The 20,492-nt window shown below is 37.4% G+C and overlaps 10 protein-coding genes across 10 annotated transcripts; 6 read left to right on the forward strand and 4 right to left on the reverse strand.

Annotated features, from left to right (window-relative positions):
* The first annotated feature begins 28 nt into the window (after positions 1–28).
* SOCG_04372 (phosphatase activator) lies at positions 29–1,251 on the forward strand. Its single transcript, XM_013165214.1, has 2 exons — positions 29–728; positions 788–1,251. Exons 1-2 carry the CDS (start codon positions 181–183, stop codon positions 957–959), a joined length of 720 nt encoding a protein of 239 aa, XP_013020668.1. The 5' UTR covers positions 29–180; the 3' UTR covers positions 960–1,251.
* SOCG_04371 (ATP-dependent RNA helicase) lies at positions 1,239–3,722 on the forward strand. The gene is made up of 9 exons (XM_013165213.1): positions 1,239–1,403; positions 1,454–1,531; positions 1,580–1,644; positions 1,688–1,944; positions 1,986–2,766; positions 2,813–2,914; positions 2,971–3,136; positions 3,178–3,498; positions 3,538–3,722. Exons 1-9 carry the CDS (start codon positions 1,313–1,315, stop codon positions 3,624–3,626), a joined length of 1,950 nt encoding a protein of 649 aa, XP_013020667.1. The 5' UTR covers positions 1,239–1,312; the 3' UTR covers positions 3,627–3,722.
* SOCG_04370 (ubiquitin-protein ligase E4) lies at positions 3,670–7,050 on the forward strand. The gene is made up of 3 exons (XM_013165212.1): positions 3,670–3,749; positions 3,792–6,735; positions 6,781–7,050. The coding sequence occupies exons 1-3, from the start codon at positions 3,732–3,734 to the stop codon at positions 6,852–6,854; spliced, it is 3,036 nt and encodes a 1,011-aa protein (XP_013020666.1). The 5' UTR covers positions 3,670–3,731; the 3' UTR covers positions 6,855–7,050.
* Positions 6,994–8,255, reverse strand: SOCG_04369 (rho family GTPase Rho5). Its single transcript, XM_013165211.1, has 2 exons — positions 7,745–8,255; positions 6,994–7,692 (listed from the first exon to the last, which is right to left on the reverse strand). Exons 1-2 carry the CDS (start codon positions 7,813–7,815, stop codon positions 7,161–7,163), a joined length of 603 nt encoding a protein of 200 aa, XP_013020665.1. The 5' UTR covers positions 7,816–8,255; the 3' UTR covers positions 6,994–7,160.
* Positions 8,256–8,830: 575 nt separating this feature from the next.
* On the forward strand, positions 8,831–10,865 carry SOCG_04368 (ICE2 family ER membrane protein). The gene is made up of 5 exons (XM_013165210.1): positions 8,831–9,342; positions 9,444–9,758; positions 9,811–9,996; positions 10,045–10,157; positions 10,208–10,865. The coding sequence occupies exons 1-5, from the start codon at positions 9,076–9,078 to the stop codon at positions 10,653–10,655; spliced, it is 1,329 nt and encodes a 442-aa protein (XP_013020664.1). The 5' UTR covers positions 8,831–9,075; the 3' UTR covers positions 10,656–10,865.
* An 83-nt stretch (positions 10,866–10,948) lies between these two features.
* SOCG_04367 (40S ribosomal protein S23) lies at positions 10,949–11,448 on the reverse strand. The gene has a single exon (XM_013165209.1). It carries the CDS (start codon positions 11,391–11,393, stop codon positions 10,962–10,964), a length of 432 nt encoding a protein of 143 aa, XP_013020663.1. The 5' UTR covers positions 11,394–11,448; the 3' UTR covers positions 10,949–10,961.
* A 157-nt stretch (positions 11,449–11,605) lies between these two features.
* SOCG_04366 (U3 snoRNP-associated protein Mpp1) lies at positions 11,606–13,774 on the forward strand. The gene has a single exon (XM_013165208.1). It carries the CDS (start codon positions 11,753–11,755, stop codon positions 13,580–13,582), a length of 1,830 nt encoding a protein of 609 aa, XP_013020662.1. The 5' UTR covers positions 11,606–11,752; the 3' UTR covers positions 13,583–13,774.
* Positions 13,673–15,383, reverse strand: SOCG_04365 (DNA kinase/phosphatase Pnk1). Its single transcript, XM_013165207.1, has 4 exons — positions 14,592–15,383; positions 14,145–14,540; positions 13,961–14,103; positions 13,673–13,907 (listed from the first exon to the last, which is right to left on the reverse strand). The coding sequence occupies exons 1-4, from the start codon at positions 15,094–15,096 to the stop codon at positions 13,761–13,763; spliced, it is 1,191 nt and encodes a 396-aa protein (XP_013020661.1). The 5' UTR covers positions 15,097–15,383; the 3' UTR covers positions 13,673–13,760.
* Positions 15,384–16,391: 1,008 nt separating this feature from the next.
* Positions 16,392–17,423, forward strand: SOCG_04364 (inorganic pyrophosphatase). The gene has a single exon (XM_013165206.1). The coding sequence runs from the start codon at positions 16,471–16,473 to the stop codon at positions 17,338–17,340; it is 870 nt and encodes a 289-aa protein (XP_013020660.1). The 5' UTR covers positions 16,392–16,470; the 3' UTR covers positions 17,341–17,423.
* Positions 17,424–17,675: 252 nt separating this feature from the next.
* SOCG_04363 (hydrolase) lies at positions 17,676–20,375 on the reverse strand. Its single transcript, XM_013165205.1, has one exon. The coding sequence runs from the start codon at positions 19,394–19,396 to the stop codon at positions 17,774–17,776; it is 1,623 nt and encodes a 540-aa protein (XP_013020659.1). The 5' UTR covers positions 19,397–20,375; the 3' UTR covers positions 17,676–17,773.
* Positions 20,376–20,492: the final 117 nt, after the last annotated feature.

The raw sequence follows: 20,492 nt of genomic DNA on the forward strand, positions 1-20,492 counted from the left end.
GTGAACGGAGAAAGCCCTTCCTTCTACACATAGTCGTTTACAACCTCACATCGTTTTTCCTTATAAATAGCCGGCAGCTACAATTTTCTCAAGTGTTTATAAAAAAAATAATGCCTTTAGTAGAGCATCGTTATACAAAAGGTCTTAGAAGAAGACATAATTGAAAGAAATTTTCGGAACATGGCAGTGCCCATTGATCGTATTAATACCAAAGATATCCTCATTGATGAGGTTACAAATCTACTAAACTCATTTCCTGTGCATATTTATTTCAATATTCGAGGAAAGCTGCTTATGATTGATAGATCGGAACTGTTATACTTACCTCACTGTCTCCTTGGCATGTTATTTATTCATGGCTTTCGTCCATTATTACAAAATGAAGGTAGCACTCCTCAAAGATGTTTAAAGTGTCATCTAATAGATCCTGCTGCTTGTACTTGGTTATTGAACTTATACTTACGATTGTTTCTAAAAAACTCGAACTACTCTCCGTGGAAAATAAAAGAGGATCCCTTAAAGGACACTAAATTTGTACTTCTTCTAGTCGAGTTTTGCGACATATATATCATATCAGAAAAAGTACATCAAGGGGTGAACTCGAACGTAAAGGAGAAGCTTTTAGATCTTTATTACAAAGACAATAATATATTTGAAACTTCTCCGAATTCCCTGTTTCTTGGTAATAAGAAGGAACGGTCAGCATTCGTTCAGTTACTGAACAAATGGTAAGTAGAAACAGAAGAGCAATCTTATATACAACACTTGCTAATCAAGCTTGACTTAGTGGTATTAGCAAAGGTGAAAACTGGAGTCAAAGAGTTAAGGAACCGAAAAGAATGTCCTTATCCTCATACCATGTTACTACATTATGTTCTACGGCTAAAAACGCTGGTTTATGCCAAACACTACTACAGTTTTGGAGAAAACCAGGGGTATGGCATGCCATATTGGCTTAGAAACTGGGTCTTATATTACTAACAACCTGTATTATAGCATAAATGTTGGTGGTTTGAAAATACGCATAATTTTGATAACACAGCTTTAAATGTTTGGCGTCGCAAATTTTGGACTTTGGAAGTTAGCATTACAGGGCAGGATCTTAGTTCATAGACATACATAACTCTACTATAATTATTGCATATCTGTCTTTCGTTTAGTCCTACTTTTTACTATATTTGTTTATCTAGTTAATATATAATTCGTTTATAGAACTTTCCTTCGTTAGTATGTATTTTATTTGTTCCGGGAAACTGACTGAAACCATGTGTGACCTCTGCTAGTAGTTTGTTTCAAACGTCTATGAAAAAGTATGGAGGATGAATTCGCCATTCAGTCATTCAAACCTACTCTAAGTGCCAATCTAGCATTTCAAAGAAAGTTATTACCAATATTTAAATATCGTATGAAGTCATTACCTTGAAGAATGAATTGAGAACTAATGATGCTTCAGGAGAATCCCTCTTGTATGCCATTGAGACCTTCCAAGTCACACTTCTGCATGGGCACACTGGATGTGGAAAGACAACTCGTATGAGATGTGCTAGTACCTCAATGAAAAATGCTAACTGAATATGAGAACTGCCTCAGTACTTATACGAAACTGGTTGGACGAAAGAAGGGAAGATAATCGGGTGTACACAGGTAATAAGTTTCTTTTTACATGAGACTTTTATTAATCCTATAGCCTAGAAGATTGGTTGCGAGAAGTGTTGCAAGCCGCGTCTCAGAAGAACTAAAGACAGAAGTTGGGAAGACATGTGGGTATAAGATTCAATTCGAGCACAATGTATCCAGTGAAACTAAAATTGAGTACATGACTGATGGGAGTCTGCTTAAAGAAATCCTTACAGATCCTCTTCTAGAGCGGTATTCGGTTATTATGATTGACGAAGTTCATGAACGAACTGTAAACATAGATCTTCTCTTAGGGATTCTGAAACGGTATGGTCAACGAAAATGTTAGGAATTTAACTAATAGTTAGAATTCTTTTGAAACGTCCTGATTTAAGAGTAATCCTTGCTAGTGCTTCTGCGAATATACAGAAGTTAAATAATTTCTTTTATGAACAGGACAAAATTAATACAAATATTATTTCGGTTGAAGGAAAGTTATATCCTGTCGATGTTATGTACCTTGAAAATCCTACGGAAAACTATGTGAACACGGCAGTGGAAACGGTCTTAAATATAAATTCATCCTATCCCTCAGGCGATATTTTGGTATTTCTTACAGACCGAAGAGAAGTTGATGAATGTGTGAAACGTATCGAGGCATTTTCCGTAACAACACCTGAAGACTTGCCAATGCTGGTTCCATTGCCTTTATATTCGGGTCTTACAATGGATGAGCAGCTTCGCGTTTTTGATATATATGAACAGAGATTTAGAAAAGTAATATTTTGTACGAACATCGCTGAAGCAAGTGTGACCATTGATGGTATTGTTTACGTTATAGACTCTGGATTATGCAAGCTGCGAATCTTCAATCCTTACAGCAGAATTTCAAAGTTAATTCGTGTTCCAATATCTAAATCTAATGCCATACAAAGAACCGGAAGGGCAGGAAGGACTAATCCTGGAAAATGCTTCCGGTTGTTTCCAAAGAATGTCTACGATTCCTTGAAGGATGAAAGTGATGCTGAGATAAGTCATACTGATATGCTACCAGTTGTTTTATTTCTAAAATCAATTGGTTTAAGAAACATAAACCAATTTCCGTTTTTTGTCCCTCCTCCTACAGTACATATTATCGCGGCTTTAGAGGTATGTCTTGTAAACATCTATTCTAATGATATTAACAATTTTTAAGGACTTATACTTTTTAGGTGCTATTGATGATTATTCAAATTTGACTGACCCTACTGGATTTCAAATGGTAGAGTTGCCTTTGGATGCAAGATTATCGAAAGCTGTAAGCTTATATCTTATTTAATACTATTTTCAATGATTTTTCCTAACTCTATATAGCTCCTCTCATCAGCTACTTATGATTGTACTTATGCAATGTTAAACATTGTTTCTGTTGTGATGGCAGGAGATGTTTTCTATCGTCCTGCTAGAAATCACCATGAAGCTACCGCCTGTCATGCAACATTCATCACTGAAGAAGGTGATATTCTCACTTGTTTAAATGGTAATTTAATCTCATTGTACTACGACGTGACTAACCAATAGTTCTGGAATCGTTTTTGGTTAGAAAGAAAGATATGAAATGGTGCAAAACAAACTTTTTGAATTATAATACCTTAAATCATGCAAGCGAAATTCGAAGACATATACTTCCCTACTTGCAACGGTTTCGCATATCTCCAGAAAGACGGTTGACAGACACGGGTTCTTCAAAAATAATAGAATGTCTTTTACAAGGATTTTTTCGAAATGTAGCACATCTACAAGACGATGGATCTTATAAAACTATCTCAGGATCTCCTGTTTGGATTGATCAAAAAAGTACAATGAATAACAAAAACATACCTTGGATTATGTTTACCTCAAGTAAGTTATAGATCAAGAGTATTTACTAATCTATTTTAGTGGTGGAATATGAAGGTCGAGCATTTATAAATGGGATAACAAAAATTGAAAGTAAATGGTTAGAGAAATTTTATAATAGAAAAAAATAAATTTGTATGTTGCTTTTGGGTAATAACCGGGTTTTTGTACGGTGTCACAGTCGCTGTATTTATTGCCATTGTACTTCGTACCGTCTTCCACTGACTTAAGCAATAATGAGCGACCTAGAAAACGTAAGGTTCAAGGTCAAAAGAAATAAACTAATTAATTTATAGATACGTCTTAAAAGACTTGCAAAGTTACAACATGCAAGTTCAAGTGATAATGTTTCAAACAGAAGCAGCGAGGTGAGCGAGGAGCATGAACCCAAGAGGCCGAATATTAGAGAGGATGAAGAAATGCCTGATGTTGTTAGACATCCCATCGAGAAAAAACAAGAAATTGCATCACCTGCTCGCCCGAGTAGTCAACAGCGAAAAACATTTTCCCGTGAAGAGTGGGTACATGTCATAACAAGCCAAACACTCAATATAACTTTAGAATTGGAACAAAACGAAAGATTTTATTTGGAATCATTTAAAAGAGATTTGGAAAGTGAAGGGCATCCTTGTGTATTTAACGAAGATAATGTCGATTCTGCATTACTAACTAGATTGTCGGTAACTGGCGACAACACATTCAAATATTTATTAAATTCTTGGAGCTCAGTATATAATGTTCTTAAAAGATTGCCGAAAGATGAACACCTTCAATATAAAACCGGTTACCTCACGAAGTTGAAATACCTCTTGGTAAGTTATGCTGGCATAACTATATTGTTGCCTGATACCTTCAACTGTTCTCCCATAAATCTTGCTGATTTACTTACGAAATCACCTGGGATACCGCTAGAGTTTGTTGTTGATTTTGTTGCACGTTATGAAAATGAGGGTTTAGATGAATTTTTTATTCCTGTATTGGAAACGTTATCGATGAAGATCAGTCGTATGGACGTTGAGTCGTTCGAGATGAATATTATTCAAGTAGTACTGCAGTTAGTTTCTATGAAACCAGTTGCTGTCCTAGTTCCTCAATTGCCTTCTTGGTGTCCTTCAACAAACCCTGGCGAAATTGAGTATAAAACGTTTTTAGGAAGGATTTCAAGCCTTACTGTTTTTACGCAAGAAGTTGCAAATCGCTACTTCTCAAACTCCAAGGATCGCTCGATGCAGGATATCACGTCTTCTATAAGTTCTCTGAGAGTGGTTATTACTAGTTATCAGGAGCAACTTTTTCAAATTTTCAATGCTCTTATTCGAACGTCTCCAGAAATTCGTGAGAATGTATTAGATTTTCTTGCAATGGTAGTAAACGTCAATCACAAGCGTCAATCACTTCAGGTCGATCAATTCGATATAACCTCAGATGCTTGTATGCTTAATTTAGCTTATGTCTTGAACAGATTGTCTGAACCGTTTTTGGATATTAAATTTTCAAAACTAGACAGAGTTCAAACGGAGTATCTACGAAGACATCCTCGTATCGATTTCAAAGAGGAAACAAAACTTAACGCAGATCAAAAATCTTCGGAAGAGTTTTATTCTCATTGTTTTGAAGGACCAAATAATTTCATATCTGACATCTTTTTTCTGAATCTCTCATATCATCATTTCGGTATCAATGCTGCTGTTAAGGCTCTAGAGCAAACACTTGTGAGTATTAGAGACTCGGAAAAATTAAGAGAGCGATTAGAAGCTGAGCAAGCTGTCAATTCAAATGCATTTCTAGCTCGACGTTTTTCCGCTCAAATTGATCGTCTGTATCAACGAATAGATTTAGATCGATCCTTTGTGCATTGCTATGAAATTATGCTCACTCAGCCATCTGAAACTTCTAGATCTTACAATTTTCTCAATTTTGTCATGGCATGGTTGCTACGCGTAGCTAACAACGCTGCATCTGATTACCCAAAGGCACCTCTTGTGCTACCTTTCTCAGAAACAGCTCCAGAACTATTTAAAAACCTTCCTGAATATTTTATTGAAGCAATTACTGAATACGTCCTTTCTCTTTTTAAAACGTCTTCTTCTACTTTAACTACTCATTCATCAGATACCTTATGTGAATTTTGTGTTACTTTGCTGACAAAATCATCCTATATAAAAAACCCATATTTGCGAGCAAAGCTTGTGGAAATTCTCTTTTACGGAGTGCAGAATCAGCATGGTCAACCCGAAGTAATGATTGATGTTTTGTCAACATCGCATATTGCTACCAAATGGTTGATTCCTGCTTTGATGGGTTTCTATATCGAAATTGAGTCTACTGGTCAGTCTACTCAGTTTTATGACAAATTTAACATTAGATTTTACATTTGTGAGGTTTTCCGTACCATATGGAAATTACCAGCATACTTTGGGAAGTTGGAACAAGAACAGAAAACTAATTTGCCATTTTTTGTGAAGTTTGTGGCTCTGATGTTAAACGATGCTACATACCTTTTAGACGAAGCTCTTTTGAAATTAAAGGATATTCATGATTTACAGGAAAGAGTTAATCAAGCTATCAACACAGGAGAGTCAAATCAAAATGTTCAAGAATCTCAACAAAACTTGGTAGCTACAGAGCGTCACGCCTCGGTCTACTGTCAGTTGGGTAACGAAACAATCTTGATGCTTCGATTGTTTACTTCATCGATTCCGAAAGCATTCTGTGCTTTGGAAATTGTTGAGAGATTGGCTGCAATGTTGAACTATAATCTACAAGCATTATGTGGTCCAAGATGCAGGAATTTGAAAGTACGAGATCCCACAAAATATAACTTCGATCCCAAGTCTCTATTATCCACAATTTTGGATGTATACTTGAATTTGTGCAATGAAGACAATTTTGTTGAAGCGGTTGCCCATGATGGACGTTCTTATAGCAAGGAAATTTTCGATAGAGCTCTTGGAATTGTTAGAAAACACAACTTGAAGTCTTCTTTTGATGTTGAGAATATCTCAGACTTTGTCAACAAAGTGGAAAGATTTAGGTTAGAAGAGGAAAATGAAGAAGAAGACATGGGCGAAGCTCCTGATCATTTCCTCGATCCGCTAATGTTCACAATAATGAAAGATCCCGTGATTCTTCCTAGATCAGGAATGTCAATAGACAGAAGTACTATTAAGGCACACCTTTTGAGTGATAATACGGATCCTTTCAACCGTACTCCTCTTACTTTGGAAGATGTTACGCCTAGTAAGTTTTTGTCATGATGTATATGATCTACTAACACGACTTTAGATGATGCGTTACGAGAAGAAATTGAGGCTTATATGAAATCCTTAAAAGAGAAACGAACAAAAAGAAATGATTGAGTTGGACGACTGCATATGACAGGAGGCTGTTGAATGTAAACAGCGATGCATTAATTTGATCTGATCTAAGACTTCATTCATAGTGATAGTAATACAGGAAACCTGGAAATTATAGATAAAATGATGACATTGAACATTTATAAGAATAAATTATTACGCTAGTGAAAGCATTCAAAGAGGGAAAAGTAAACTATGATCGTCGATGGACTCAATGAAAGGTAAGGTAGAGAGTTCATGAACATTAGATAGGAGTTAACATAAGTATGAGCCATAGCACATGGCGATTAATGCTGGGACATTAAACGTTTAAAGAATAAGACAACGCTTCTTCTTCTTAGTCTTGGTTCCATTGTTGGGTTTGAACTTCAACATGGATGCGCGGGCAGCGGTTTCGAATACTTCTTGTACGCCATCATTAAGTTTAGCGGAACACTCAAGGTATTTGTAAGCACCGATTTTTTTGGCAACGGTTTCACCATCCTCATAAGGAATTGGCTTTTGAGAGGTCTTTGAGAGTTCCTCAATTACTTTAGGATCGTTGCGTAAATCATTTTTACAACCCACAAGTATGATAGGAAGACTAGAGCAAAAATGCAAAACTTCGGAAATCCATTTTTCTTGCACATTGTCTAAACTTTCGGGAGCGTCAATGGAAAAGCAGATTAATACGACGTGAGAATCTGGATACGAAAGGGGGCGGAGACGGTCATAGTCTTCTTGACCGGCGGTATCCCAAAGGGCTAACTCGATGTGACGACCATCGACGTTTACGTCCGCGACATAGTTTTCAAAGACGGTAGGCACATACACCTCAGGAAATGTACCCTTGGAAAAGACACTAAAAGGAAGAGTTAGTACTGTTCGAGAATGAAGTGTGTGACCATCCATACATAAGCAAACAAGTTTTACCACACGCACCGTCACCAACGATGACTAATTTACGACGAAGCTCTGTAGACATGATGAATAGGGATATTTAAATTGTTCAAAGAAAGGATTCGTAGAGCAAAGGTAGTTAGTTTCTTTTGAAATTAAAGTAGGTAAAAAAAAAATTAAGAATAATCCTAAAATAATCTTCAAAAGCGATTGAATTAGATTTGTGGACAAAGAATTAATATGATTAGACAAAAATATTCAAGAAACCCTTTGAAGAAAAAAGAAGAACAAAGGACGTATTAAGAAGAAATCGTCTTCTGCAAAAGAAAGTAAGGAAATGCGAAATTAAGAAGATACTAAGAGAAGCAAAACAGTCAAAGAAACTATTAAGAAAATTGTGAGGAATTTGAATATGAAATTCCTACCAAATCTAAAGTTTTCTTACAACTGATTAATGGGCAAGGTAAACAAATTAAGAAGTAGGTGGTAAAGAGTAATGGCACTGGCAAGGCTGCTTTCCCTCACTTAAGGGAAAAGTTACCATTCTATAACTTGCGTCATAAAATGCATTTAGGATAAGATAAAGTATCGTAAAATACATCTGTGCACTCGGCTATTTCAGATATTGTAATACGTTAACTTCTGTAAAGTTATCGAGGTTACGTAGGTTTCGTGATATGCCAAGAGTTTGTTTACATGCATAATTAAGTCCATAGAAACATGTAAAATTCGTTTGCAGGAAGTGTAAGACTTATAATATACATTTTTAATTACTTATATCCATGACTGTTATTTATGTTTGATATATAGAAGACCTGTTATCAATTCTGGTTTCAGTAGCAAAATACTTATTACACAATCATGAGAAAGTGCTCGTGCTTTTAGAACACTTCTTATAACGAATGTACAAAAACCAGTATATTTTCAGTTTTAGCTTTGGTTTTTTTTAAGAAAAAATTTGATATTTTTAGGATACATATTCTATTTTACTTTTGTTATTTTCAATCTCGATTTGTTTACATTATAAAGATCAAATGCGTACTACGCAAACCAAATTTAGGAATTTTGACAACTGAACGCTAAACGTAGAACATAGAACAAGACACTAGTAGCCAAGACATTACCGTACGAATGCCATAAAAACGGTTTAAAACGGGTGGAATTGGTGAAATTAGCGGTTCTTTATACGTGTGGCACTGATTATTCGTTCAAGAAATTTTGGATTGTTCCACCTTTTCCCAGTGTTCATTTGTAACGCTCTCCTTTGAGCTATCCAAAAAACCAGACTAGGCAAGCAAGTTTGCGATCGGTGTCCTCATTCAGAATCTCCTTATAAACATAGATTATGAAATCAAAAGAAGAGGAAGAAGAAGACTACGATCTCTCTATGTCTATGGCGGATGAGCCGAGCTATACAGACCTTGCAGACGATTCTACCTTAGAACCCCTAACCAAGCAAATCAGCCCTGGTACGAAGCTGCGCATAAATGTTCGCAAATGGTTTAAAAATGGCATGGCAATGCTGGGCAATTTCTTGTCTCTCAGTTTTTTCCTTGTTATAATAGTCCTGGTCGGAATCGCATTTGACGTTGGAGGAAAGTTTTGTGGACTGGTATGTATAAACTACTTTAGAATTATTGTAGTCGGCAGTTTTCTGCTTTCATTTCTTAAATTTGTGTGTCTGAATTTTACTAACTTGAGTGTTTCCCTTAGGTTTTGACACTCGCTCTGGAAGCGTATTTTTGTTCCGTTGCTTTCTTAAAGCTTTTTGGACTTCGTAAATTTGCCGTCATTCTTCATTTTCTTGAACCTTTACTCGTGCTTCAGCTTTTAATTATCGTTCTTAATATCTCTCCCAGCCTTGAACAAAATAAAATTGCAAACTATGTCATCCATGCTTGGAATGTGATACTTTTACATTGCACTCCTCTTTTTAATTTACTAGAAGGTCTCGCATCTTTACTTGTCATACAAGCCCTTGGGCATTTGGGTCGCTGGCTTGTGCATTATAAATCTGAAAACTGGATGGTAAGGATTACACCTTTGCTTTACGCAATGCATTTCCTTTTCTAACTATTAGTTCTTCATTCTCCTAAACGCTAGTAGCGTTATCTCTATGAGTTTATATCTACTATATCGCGTTTCTTCTTTTACAATCTCTAACTGTAACGCAGTCATGATTGGTTTTTCTTTGGCTGCTGTCACTGTCGTTTCGATTTACGGTGTCTCTTCAGGAAGAGCTAGTCTTTCTGAGGCGTCTTTAATGGTACGTGTTGTTTATTTTTGCATCCGTTCATCACACTAACATACGAAGTTCTCATACATCGCTTACACCGTCTATATGGTTTGCACCGACTTTGGAAATCCTACTACCATTTCGACACAAAAACCAAACTTTGATTACTTACCACCAGACGTGTTGCAGAGGTGAGTATTCTTTATATTTGCTATTCCTAAATGTGCTAACCTTTCAATAGTGTACATCATTTACTTTCTTCCATTTCTTCTATTTTTCCAAAGACCCTTTCAAATATTGCTTTGTTCATGGTTGCAGCCATAAAGACAGTTGCACCCAGTGTATTTGCTACTTTTGCATATCGTATAACCGTTATGTATGCAGTGACTCGAATTCTTCCAGCTATACAACAAAATATTATATATCTTGAGTATAGTCGAACAACGAAACAAAGCTTATGGACAGTGATCTCGCCTTGTATCTTGATTGCCGTCTATACAAATTTGCTCCTTCAACACCTATATCCAGCGCCTTCGTTTAGTTCTCTTACCAATCAAATTCTTTGTTCAGCAGAGATCTGGCGATGGGTCAGCGCAATCTTAACCATTATTTTATACGCCGTTGAATTAGCATACAGCAAAGAGAGCAATACGGGACAAGCTCTTGCAAGTCATTTTAAGCTGGACTAATGATGCTGCGAGACCACTCAATACCAATATTTATCATTTACGTTCGTTTCTTTGTTCCCTTTTTTTTTTTTTTTTTAATCTAGATATTTTATTATCTTAGTCTACTTTTTTATTTAATTTCTACCAATTGAGTGCTTATTAATTTATATGCTTGTAGGAACCCCACTAGGTATCTCAAAATAAAAGAAAATTTGCTTACATTTACGCCAAACATCTTTACAGCGACCACACTACATTTAACTAATCTTTTTATATACACAATTACGTATTTCAATATAAGCAAATCACTTTTATTTATTAATGATTTTAAGCTCTAGGCTTTTCCTTCTTCTCGTGGAAGAGGGCAGCAAGACCAACACCAGCGACCTTAACGACCTTGAAACGGACACCGGGAATATCACCCTTAGCCTTACCCTTACGACCGAAACCAGAAAGCAAGACTTCGTCGTTCTCGTCAACAAAGTTGAGACAACCGTCGTTGGGGACGAAAGCGGTAACCTTCTTACCGTTCTTGATTAATTGAACACGAACGCACTTACGAATGGCAGAGTTGGGTTGCTTAGCTTCAACACCAATCTTTTCGACGACAATGCCCTTAGCGTGAGAGGAACCACCGAAAGGAGAAGACTTGAAGGCAGTACCTAACAAGCGCTTCTTGTAGTGAGCATCAGCCCAACGCTCTTCACGACGGTGAGTACGGAGCTTACGTGCGGCGTTCAATCCTGCGGGTTTACCCATTTTGTAGTTTAGAAGGTTGCGGCTAGTTTATGAAACAGATATGTTTCGATTTCCTTTATGGTTGTGACAGTCACATAACCCTACCCTGGTTGTAACGATAGAAGTGCCACATCGTTAAAAGATTTTAAGGAAAGTTTTGGAGTGAAGAAGAAGTTTAGAAAATTCAAATAAACAGAAGAACGAAACCAGAGCACTCAAAGCCGGGCGTTGCTGCTTTTACATCTATTTTAAGGATTTCAGGATCAATTTTGGTTATTGTTGTAAAGAAAAACGTTCATTAATATAAAAGAAGAAGTCGTAAGGCGTCTTTTTTGGAGCATTAGAATTTAATTGAGCTTTTTAAGAATCCGCAACATCTCATGGCAGAAGAAACGGCGGAGATCCTTGAGCCTACGGCATTTTTATTTCCAGATGAGAAGGCTTCAAATCAATTAGTAGAGGAAGCCATTGGATACTTCTCAGCCGTCAAACTTCCTTCTTCTAGTCCTATCCAGAAAATCATAACCAAGAATCTTGATGCATGGCAAGTTTATAACCAGCTGGCAATTGCTGCAAAGTATACATTAGACGAACTTCCGGACCTAGATATCGAGGAGGAAAGCCCATCAGATGGAGAGAGTTATGCTTCTGAAAACCCCCAGGATGAAAATCAACTAGAAGTATCATCACCTGAAAACCCAGCTGAGGGTGAAGAAAACGAAGATGATGAATTTTTAGGATTTTCTGATAGGGAAGGTGAAGAAGAAGGGCACTCAGATGAAGAAAATATTGAGGATGAAGATGAAGACATGGAAGCTGATAATTTCGAAGTAGAAGAAGAAGACGAACAAATACCAGAGGACCAAGAGCCTAAAAAAGATGCGTTTGGATTGAACGATAAGTTTTTTGACATAGACGAATTTAACAAGCAAACTGTTGCTTTAGAAGAACAGGATGCTGAACAGAATCGTGAAATTGGCGATGAAGAAGATGACGATATTGATTTGTTTGTTGATCCTGAAGATGATGAGGATGAAGAAGGAGGCCCTCGTGCTGATTCTGTCTTATACGAAGACTTTTTCGGACCGAGGTCTGCGAAAGGACGACGCGAGGTTAAGAAGAAGAACAAGCGTGATGCTGAAGCTAAGAAAAAAACAAAGACAAAGCGAGTAGCAGAACCTGAGGAATCAGACGAAGAAGACGAGGAACCTGAAAATGATGAAAATACTTTTGATCGCGTCAGAAAAGATTTGTTTGCTGATGAAGAAGAAGAAGAGCATGAAGGTTCTCAGCAACTTCTCTCTTCGTATGAACGAGATAAAGCTCGAATTAGTCAACAGATTAAAGATTTGGAGACTGAAAATGTTGCCAAAAAGTCTTGGACAATGGCTGGTGAGGCTACATCTAAAAGCCGTCCTTCGAACTCACTGCTTGATGTTGATTTAGACTTCGAAACCGGTGCGAAACCCGTTCCCGTACAAACTGAAGAAACAACATCTGAATTGGAAGATTTAATCAAAAATCGTATTATCAATAAGAATTTCAATGATGTACCTCGTAAAGCACCAAGCTCACTTCCGGAATTCCGTCCAAGCGAGCTATTCGAACTTGATGAGAATAAGCCTCAGCAATCTCTTGCTGATATCTATGAGGAACAGTATATGAAGAAAGCAAATCCCGATAACTATCAAAGTGCAGCTGACAAGAAAACCCAGAATGACCATGAGGAGATCAAAGCATTGTTCGAAGACGTTAGTTACACCTTGGATGCTCTTTCTTCTTGGCATTATATTCCCGCCCCTGCTGAAGCAAATGTCCAAGTTGTATCTAATGCTCCTACACTGGCCATGGAAGAAGCTCAACCTACCGCTTCTTCTGATGCCATGGCTCTGGCTCCCCAAGAAGTTTACCAACCTTCTGTGGATAATCGCCAAGGGGAGACTATCGAGCGCTCTGGTATTGCCATATCAAAAGCTGAAATGGATCACACTGAGAAGCAAGCTCGCCGCAGAAGAGTCCGTCGCAAGCACGCTGAAAGACGTAAAGCGTTGGGTGAAAAGAGACGCGGTTCTGACAAGGAACAAGTTGTGCGTCAATTATCCCGTGCTGATGTTCAAGTCATTGGTGCTGGTGGTGAACGCAAAAAAATATCTTCTCAATCTAAGAGCAAACCTGCTGCTGTGCAATCATCTAATCAACTTTTGCTTTAGGAATAATGTTTTAATGGGTTTTTATCTGCATTTCATACAAAATGATTGTTTGGAATATAGGGAATTTTGTTTTTGGACTTTACAATTGGGTCGTGGTGACATAGTAATTAGAATTTTAGGGCTAAATAGGCTAAATATAATATGTTATAGTATTGAGGTTTACTGTATGTAAATTCATTCATTCATACCACTGATTCCACTTTTCTTCTAATTCCGGAAGACAGATAAATGGAACAATTTCCACATCTTGAAAACCTTCCTTGGTGGTAGGCTTTTGAAATCTTGAACGAAATGATGTGTAAGCCACTTCTGGTAGGCCTTTAATCTGTAAATGTTAGCTACTTTCATGATTCGCAAGTTTGATAACTTGATCAATACCTCTTGCTGTATATATCTGAAGGTGTTGTTGTGTTTAGCCAAAAGTTCAGGTACTTCTACGTAAACACAACGTGCAGGAATATTGAATCTTTTAGCTAGTTCAACCCAGGCTTCTCTAGCCTCTATGGTAGGATTTGTATTGTCTGAATTCATGTCAGTCCAAAGTAAACAACACAAAGCATACCAACAACAACTGATTTTTTGTTTTCCAGTGCTTCCACTGCTGCCTTTATACAACGTGCTCTAGTTTTTAGGGTATCTTGATTAATTCGTTCATATCCACATGGTACAATTTGGTTCTGACAAAGAGTACTCTTACCAGAAGCTGGGTAACCAACAAGGACTACAATTTCTTGATGTTCTGCTGGCACGAATTCATAGGGTTGGGAGTTTGCATGCTTTTGCAGGAACTGTTCTGGATGGAATGAAGAAAACTCTGGTCGATCAAAAGGTTCTCCAGTAAAATAATGTTCCGGTGTATCGAATTTTATACCTATGTTCTCGGCAAATTTTAGATCAGTGGAGTTATGATTACGGGGGCGTCCTGCAGCATCGCCGACAAAAAAAGCACAGGATTTATCTGAAGAAATAATAATTAACTTCGTTCCTTTCCAATGAGACTATTACTTACCTATCGGGTGATCCCATCTTTCTACAAAGTGATCCCACATACCTTGTAAAGGCTTGCGGTACTTGTCTCTTAACAATGCAGCATACAAAATGACTGGGAGGTCTAATGATTCCAAAATAGCTTGCACTTTTATTTGGAACTGTTGACCAATTGATGCGCGTCTAGGAATTCCATTTTGATTGCTAAAAATGATAATCGAGTAACCTTCAGAGTCCAGTTTTCTCAATGTTGGAACGACATTAGGATGCCACCAAAGCCAATCTCCCCCATCTTTGGCGAAGACTCGACCTGACTTGGTTTTTATTAAAGTTCCATCCAAGTCAAATGTTGCAATTTTTGAGGACTTTCTAGGAGTTCCATATGTCGCTATGTATAATGATTCTGTAATCTCCCAGGTCAACTTCGTACCTGTGGATGACGACTCTTCACCTTTTTGTTTCTTATTCGCAGAAGGATTGAAGTAAGTATTGATGGACGATTGAGGAACTGGCTTTCGTTTTCCCATTTCTATACGCCGTGAATATACCAAACAAAGATGAAGTTGGAAATGACGATATCTCGATCAGAATAAAAGACAATGTCTAAATTCGAACTTTTTTGTTTGATCTTTCAACCTTACGTTTACAATAAGTATATTGTCATTCGTTTAATCGAACTATGCAAACTATTTTTCCAAAATAATAAATAAAAAGTATTTAAAGGAAATGAAACCAAAAGACTTCGATTAAAGGTAGCTTTGTGATCAAATTACGTATACTAAAGGCCAGAGACCTGATTTTATAGTAAAGAGATACTGTTTCTTTTAATACAATATATAAAGTTGTCACTTTATAAGTGACGAGATTTGAGTTTTGTCAACACTAGTTCGTTTTTTCAAGTAGGATTTGGGATTTTTTGAACGTATCTTGATTAAATTAATAGCTAAATTAGCTAACTTCTTATAATATGAAGTATAAATAGGAAGGACTAGTAATTAGACTAGAAGAAGTTCTTTGCCATTGGACAAAAGTACACTAATCCAGCTTTGATCGTTTTTACTCGTTACCTTAAATAAATAAATTGATACTTTGGAATTTTATAAATTATAAATTATAAATAATCTTTAATTGACTTGTAATGAGTAATTAAATTTTGGCTTGCTTATGATATTCACACTCTGCTATAATCAACATTGAAAGCATGCAACATGACTATTAAATCCCTTCATCAAGTAGAATGGATAGGATAGGATAGAATTTAAATTATAAAATAATCATAAATCTAACACTACTACGTTTAAGTGATTATATGCCTCCTGTTCATTCAATTCACCACTAAAATGATGCTAGCGGTTTCAAATATCCGCTTTAGTCTCATTCGTAAACTCATCTTACATACATACTTTTCTTTTTTATTTATATTTCCCTTTCTCTTCTCTTCTCTTCTTTTTCTTTTTTTTTTTTTTTTTTTTTTTTTTTAAATATGTATTTATTTTATAAGTATAAACATTGCGTGAGTATCGCACCATTACACTAATAAATAGAAGCATATATTATCAAAACAAAGTAGTACGAAATTTTTTTATTTCGAAAGCCTGACTCAATAAACTAAAAATTAATTTTCAGAATAAATTAAAGTAGAAAACGTTGATGAAAGTAATAAATCTAAGGTGTATTTTTGAACCGTGTGGTTTTTTGGGAAGGGTTTAGTTCGACGAATGCCAATTAACCAAGAGCTTACAAAACGCGAAAATCCAAAGAAAAACCATACATAGTGTTACAGGATAGTTTAATCTTAATAAAACTTGGATATAAACATTTGTGGTTTTTGAGATCCGACCATCTTCAAAGCCAATTTACCATGCACAAATGAGTTGACTTTAACCATTCCCTTACACAAAATGAGCGAATACAGTACTCGTCAAGTTGGTGCTTTGAACACTTTGGACTATCAACTCTACATTGAGAAGAACGGTTCCCCTGTTTCTGCTTGGCACGATGTTCCTTTGTATGCCAACGCTGAGAAGACCGTTTTGAACATGATTGTCGAAATTCCTCGCTGGAGTCAAGGTAAGCTTGAAATCACCAAGGATGCTACTCTCAACCCTATCAAGCAAGATACCAAGAAGGGTAAGCTTCGTTACGTCCGTAACTGCTTCCCTCACCACGGTTACATCTGGAACTACGGTGCCTTCCCTCAGACCTTTGAGGATCCCAACGTTGTTCACCCCGAGACCAAGGCTAAGGGTGATAGCGATCCTTTGGATGTTTGTGAAATTGGTGAGGCCCGTGGTTACTCTGGTCAGATCAAGCAAGTCAAGGTTTTAGGTGTTATGGCCCTTCTCGACGAAGGTGAAACCGACTGGAAGGTTATCGTCATTGATGTCAACGATCCTTTGGCTCCCAAGTTGAATGACATTGAAGATGTTGAGCGTCATATGCCTGGATTGATCCGTGCTACCAACGAGTGGTTCCGTATCTATAAGATCCCTGACGGTAAGCCCGAAAACTCATTTGCCTTCAGCGGTGAGTGCAAGAACAGCAAGTACGCTGAAGAAGTTGTCCGTGAATGTAACGAAGCTTGGGAACGTTTGGTTAACGGCAAGACTGACGCTAAGTCCGAGTTCGCTTTGGCCAACACTACCGTTTCTGGCTCCGTTTCTCATGATGCTGCCGTTGCTCAAACCATCCCTGCTGCTAATGAACTTCCTCCTGCTCCTGTTGACCCTTCTGTTCACAAGTGGTTCTACATCTCTGGCTCTCCTCTTTAAGCGTATTGATTAGAAACAACTGTAGACTGTACGTTATAGATACATATATTTTTTTAAGAAATAAAGTTTGTTTTCTTTTGAGATTTTCCATTTGTTTATTTGTATTATGATGATTTTTACATTGCCATTTTTATCTATGCATTCCCAACTTACAGGCGGGAACTATTGAAAACCGGTTTCTAATCGTTCCACAACGCTGAAATAGCTAAGCATTTAGCCATTTCGAATCGATTTCTGAATTCCGGTTTTCTACTGTATAACAGAATAATGTTTACATGTAATTATCGTCTAATTGTCAACCTTCAACTACAGCAAAGCTATCAAAAATATATAGCTTTAATTTTAAATTAAACTCACATTCTCATTTAAATTCATTAACAAACGCATATAACCGGAAATATAAATATAATACTCCATAGACTCGCGGTATTCACTAATTTCCGTCAAATAGTCTTCCGCTGAAAAGTTCAGCTGCACGTTTAAGTATAATTTTAGCACCTTCCGAAGTCTTCCAAACTTCATGTGGAGCATCATTAACAATATCCCAAACCGTATTGTCAGTGAGCTTGCTTAATTCCCTCTGCTCTTCAGACCAGTTTTTCACATTCTTTAAGCTGTTTCCCGAAGTAATTATGCTAACCGGTAATTTCTTAGGAAGAACAGCTTGTGCAGACCGTAACTCTGACTTTGAAAAAGTGGGTCCTGTTATTGACTCCTCCAACTTAGCCTTTACCCATCGGTCAGACGTCCAAGAATAAAATCCGTATACACGATCTTTCCTATCCCGTCCGAGAAAAATGGTCCCGAACAAGCGATTTATACCCAAGGGTGAAAGCCATCCTCGAATAAACAAGAGAAAACGAGTACTAAAACTACCAGAGCGCTGCAGGGATTGGACTGATCCGGAATCAATCAGTAGCATGCCTTTCACTTCGCCGAGGTGACGAGCAGCGAAAACGTTAGAGTAGACACCTCCGATACCATGACCAACTAAAATATAAGGACCATGGACGTCCGCTTGGACAAGCGCCTCGCCGAGTAAATCCTCGACCATGCCAATGGAAGAAGGAGATCCAATATTATCAGACCAGCCCATACCTGGACGATCCCAAACACAAACCCGAGTATCGGGAGGAATGTAATTAAATCCGACTTTCTCATTAACAACGCTTGGATCCCAATCCAATTCACCCGACCCTCCAGCGGTATGGTGAAGGTTTAGAATCCATTCCTTAAAGGGATGAACAGATACTTCACCTCCTTCAATCAGGACAGTAGAGCGGTTGGGAGAAGTTGTGCTTCCAAAACACTCCAAGTGAATTTTGGCTTTACTATCTGTTACGGTGTAGAGTTTACCAGGCGCTGTCAGATTACCGTCGTAAGCACGGAGAGCCAAAGTCAACACGGTGTGAATAGTTAGTACGGTAAGGATGATGGAAAAAATCATAGAAATTGTGAGATTGCCGAATCTTCGCCACGGCCACGTAGTAGGAGACCAAGTCGAATGTTCATAGGAACCTGAAGCATATTCGGGATGTTCTTCCTTATATTGACGAAGAAGCATTTCATCACTGAATACAATCCAAAGGCTCATAAGGAAAGCCCAAAACACGAAAAATATGCCTCTCCAACCTTCCCTATGGCGAAGAATTGGACTAAGAACGACAAGAAGTACATCAACAACCAAGAGAAAAGCATTTATACGTTGAGTGATTCGCTCAGGTGCATTGGGAGAATACACAAATGTAAGTTGCATCGCCAGTAAAAGTGCCGACAATGCGGTGAATCCAATAGGTGTAAAACCTGTCGAGAGATGACTTAATATAGGAATGGAAATAAAGATATTAATGAGCAATAGAAAATGAACAACTAATGTGAATATCAACAGACTTAACGAAGTACTGCGAATCCAATAAAAGAGTGGAGTAAGAGCATAAGAATTAGAGTATTGTGGAATGGCTCCCTGATGAGAGCCCAAAAATCTAGGAAGCAAGGCCGACCGTTCATTCAAGCCTTCAGCTGACCTAGGTGCTGGGTCATTCGGATTTGCGTCCATGGTCTCTAAGGTAGTTTCTTTTGTACTCTTAGTTTAGGTAAAACAAACCTCTCAAAGAAAAAAATTATTCCTTTTAATTCGCTTTTATCAAAGATATTGCTTTTTATACTGAGAAGAGAAATGAGTGCGACCTTAACGATAAATTCTTAGTCAAGTCAAAAAAACAAAGTCCAGCCAGAAAATAAAAGATGTACTTTGCATGATTAATATACCATGTTTATACGCAAACAACGCTGGGTATGAACTGCGTCGGATTAACGTAATGGACGATATGAGCTGCGTTTTAGCCATCATCCGACTTTGGCAAGGCAATGAAGTATGTTTTAATGGATCATAATAAGTAAGATGAAATCCTACTATTAGTATTTTTGCGAAGATAGACTGAATCGTGACGTTGGGTTTTGGATCCAATGAATTCATTTTTTATCGAGTTTCGTATACCAAGACTATCCTTTCAGGAGCCATATAAACATAGTCCCCGCTAAAAGCTCAGGATCCATACCCTCCAACCTTTTAAGATCTTTTCAATTTCAATCCTTTTGTGAAACCGTCTAATACCACAATTGTTTACCCTTGGCGTCATAAGTAAGTAATCCCTTGCTGCCAAGTGTCTTCTTCAATAGTAATACTTTAGTGTAACAAAGCATGCCGCCACATGACTCAACAAGTGGGGGATGAGATTGTATTTCTGCGTAAAGAGAATGAAGTTGGATAAGATAGTTACGAAGAATCCTTGTGGTGATTTATTCTCTACGTTTGAACGAATCGCAAATGTAACTAGAGACTTGTTATGAGAACGAGAAGGAGTCCCTAACGAATGCTTGTTGGTGAGCTGAGAGATTCGATTCAGACGCTCAAGTAAACAGCGTTTTTCTTATTCCTTTCGTTTCATAAACTCCAATGGTAGCTTTTACCTTTTCTTCATATCTTTAACATGTAGCATTAAACAACACAATGTCTTGTAAAGGGTACGGTGGGTATACCACTTCATCCACTTGCCTAGTTTCCATACTTGTTTACATTCATTTACGGTGCAGCACGACCTTATTATCAGTATAAGGAGCTTTAACGCAATCAACACTATCTAATGTAAGAG

The sequence above is a fragment of the Schizosaccharomyces octosporus genome (assembly GCF_000150505.1).
Source record: "Schizosaccharomyces octosporus yFS286 unplaced genomic scaffold supercont6.3, whole genome shotgun sequence".
NCBI lineage: Eukaryota > Fungi > Ascomycota > Schizosaccharomycetes > Schizosaccharomycetales > Schizosaccharomycetaceae > Schizosaccharomyces > Schizosaccharomyces octosporus.

What these genes read in the sequence shown, in the direction of transcription:
- SOCG_04372 (XM_013165214.1), top strand. Translation starts at nt 181, where the DNA reads ATGGCAGTGCCCATTGATCGTATTAATACCAAAGATATCCTCATTGAT. An exon ending in GTTCAGTTACTGAACAAATG is followed by an intron (nt 729 to 787) that starts GTAAGTAGAAAC and finishes AGCTTGACTTAG; the next exon opens with TGGTATTAGCAAAGGTGAAA.
- SOCG_04371 (XM_013165213.1), top strand. Translation starts at nt 1,313, where the DNA reads ATGGAGGATGAATTCGCCATTCAGTCATTCAAACCTACTCTAAGTGCC. An exon ending in TGGATGTGGAAAGACAACTC is followed by an intron (nt 1,532 to 1,579) that starts GTATGAGATGTG and finishes ACTGAATATGAG; the next exon opens with AACTGCCTCAGTACTTATAC. An exon ending in AGATAATCGGGTGTACACAG is followed by an intron (nt 1,645 to 1,687) that starts GTAATAAGTTTC and finishes TTAATCCTATAG; the next exon opens with CCTAGAAGATTGGTTGCGAG.
- SOCG_04370 (XM_013165212.1), top strand. An exon ending in TTTGGAAGATGTTACGCCTA is followed by an intron (nt 6,736 to 6,780) that starts GTAAGTTTTTGT and finishes ACACGACTTTAG; the next exon opens with ATGATGCGTTACGAGAAGAA.
- SOCG_04369 (XM_013165211.1), bottom strand. Translation starts at nt 7,815, where the DNA reads ATGTCTACAGAGCTTCGTCGTAAATTAGTCATCGTTGGTGACGGTGCG. An exon ending in GGTAAAACTTGTTTGCTTAT is followed by an intron (nt 7,693 to 7,744) that starts GTATGGATGGTC and finishes TCTTCCTTTTAG; the next exon opens with TGTCTTTTCCAAGGGTACAT.
- SOCG_04368 (XM_013165210.1), top strand. Translation starts at nt 9,076, where the DNA reads ATGAAATCAAAAGAAGAGGAAGAAGAAGACTACGATCTCTCTATGTCT. An exon ending in TTTCTGAGGCGTCTTTAATG is followed by an intron (nt 9,997 to 10,044) that starts GTACGTGTTGTT and finishes TAACATACGAAG; the next exon opens with TTCTCATACATCGCTTACAC. An exon ending in CCACCAGACGTGTTGCAGAG is followed by an intron (nt 10,158 to 10,207) that starts GTGAGTATTCTT and finishes ACCTTTCAATAG; the next exon opens with TGTACATCATTTACTTTCTT.
- SOCG_04367 (XM_013165209.1), bottom strand. Translation starts at nt 11,393, where the DNA reads ATGGGTAAACCCGCAGGATTGAACGCCGCACGTAAGCTCCGTACTCAC.
- SOCG_04366 (XM_013165208.1), top strand. Translation starts at nt 11,753, where the DNA reads ATGGCAGAAGAAACGGCGGAGATCCTTGAGCCTACGGCATTTTTATTT.
- SOCG_04365 (XM_013165207.1), bottom strand. Translation starts at nt 15,096, where the DNA reads ATGGGAAAACGAAAGCCAGTTCCTCAATCGTCCATCAATACTTACTTC. An exon ending in AAGATGGGATCACCCGATAG is followed by an intron (nt 14,541 to 14,591) that starts GTAAGTAATAGT and finishes TTATTTCTTCAG; the next exon opens with ATAAATCCTGTGCTTTTTTT. An exon ending in CAAAAAATCAGTTGTTGTTG is followed by an intron (nt 14,104 to 14,144) that starts GTATGCTTTGTG and finishes ACATGAATTCAG; the next exon opens with ACAATACAAATCCTACCATA.
- SOCG_04364 (XM_013165206.1), top strand. Translation starts at nt 16,471, where the DNA reads ATGAGCGAATACAGTACTCGTCAAGTTGGTGCTTTGAACACTTTGGAC.
- SOCG_04363 (XM_013165205.1), bottom strand. Translation starts at nt 19,396, where the DNA reads ATGGACGCAAATCCGAATGACCCAGCACCTAGGTCAGCTGAAGGCTTG.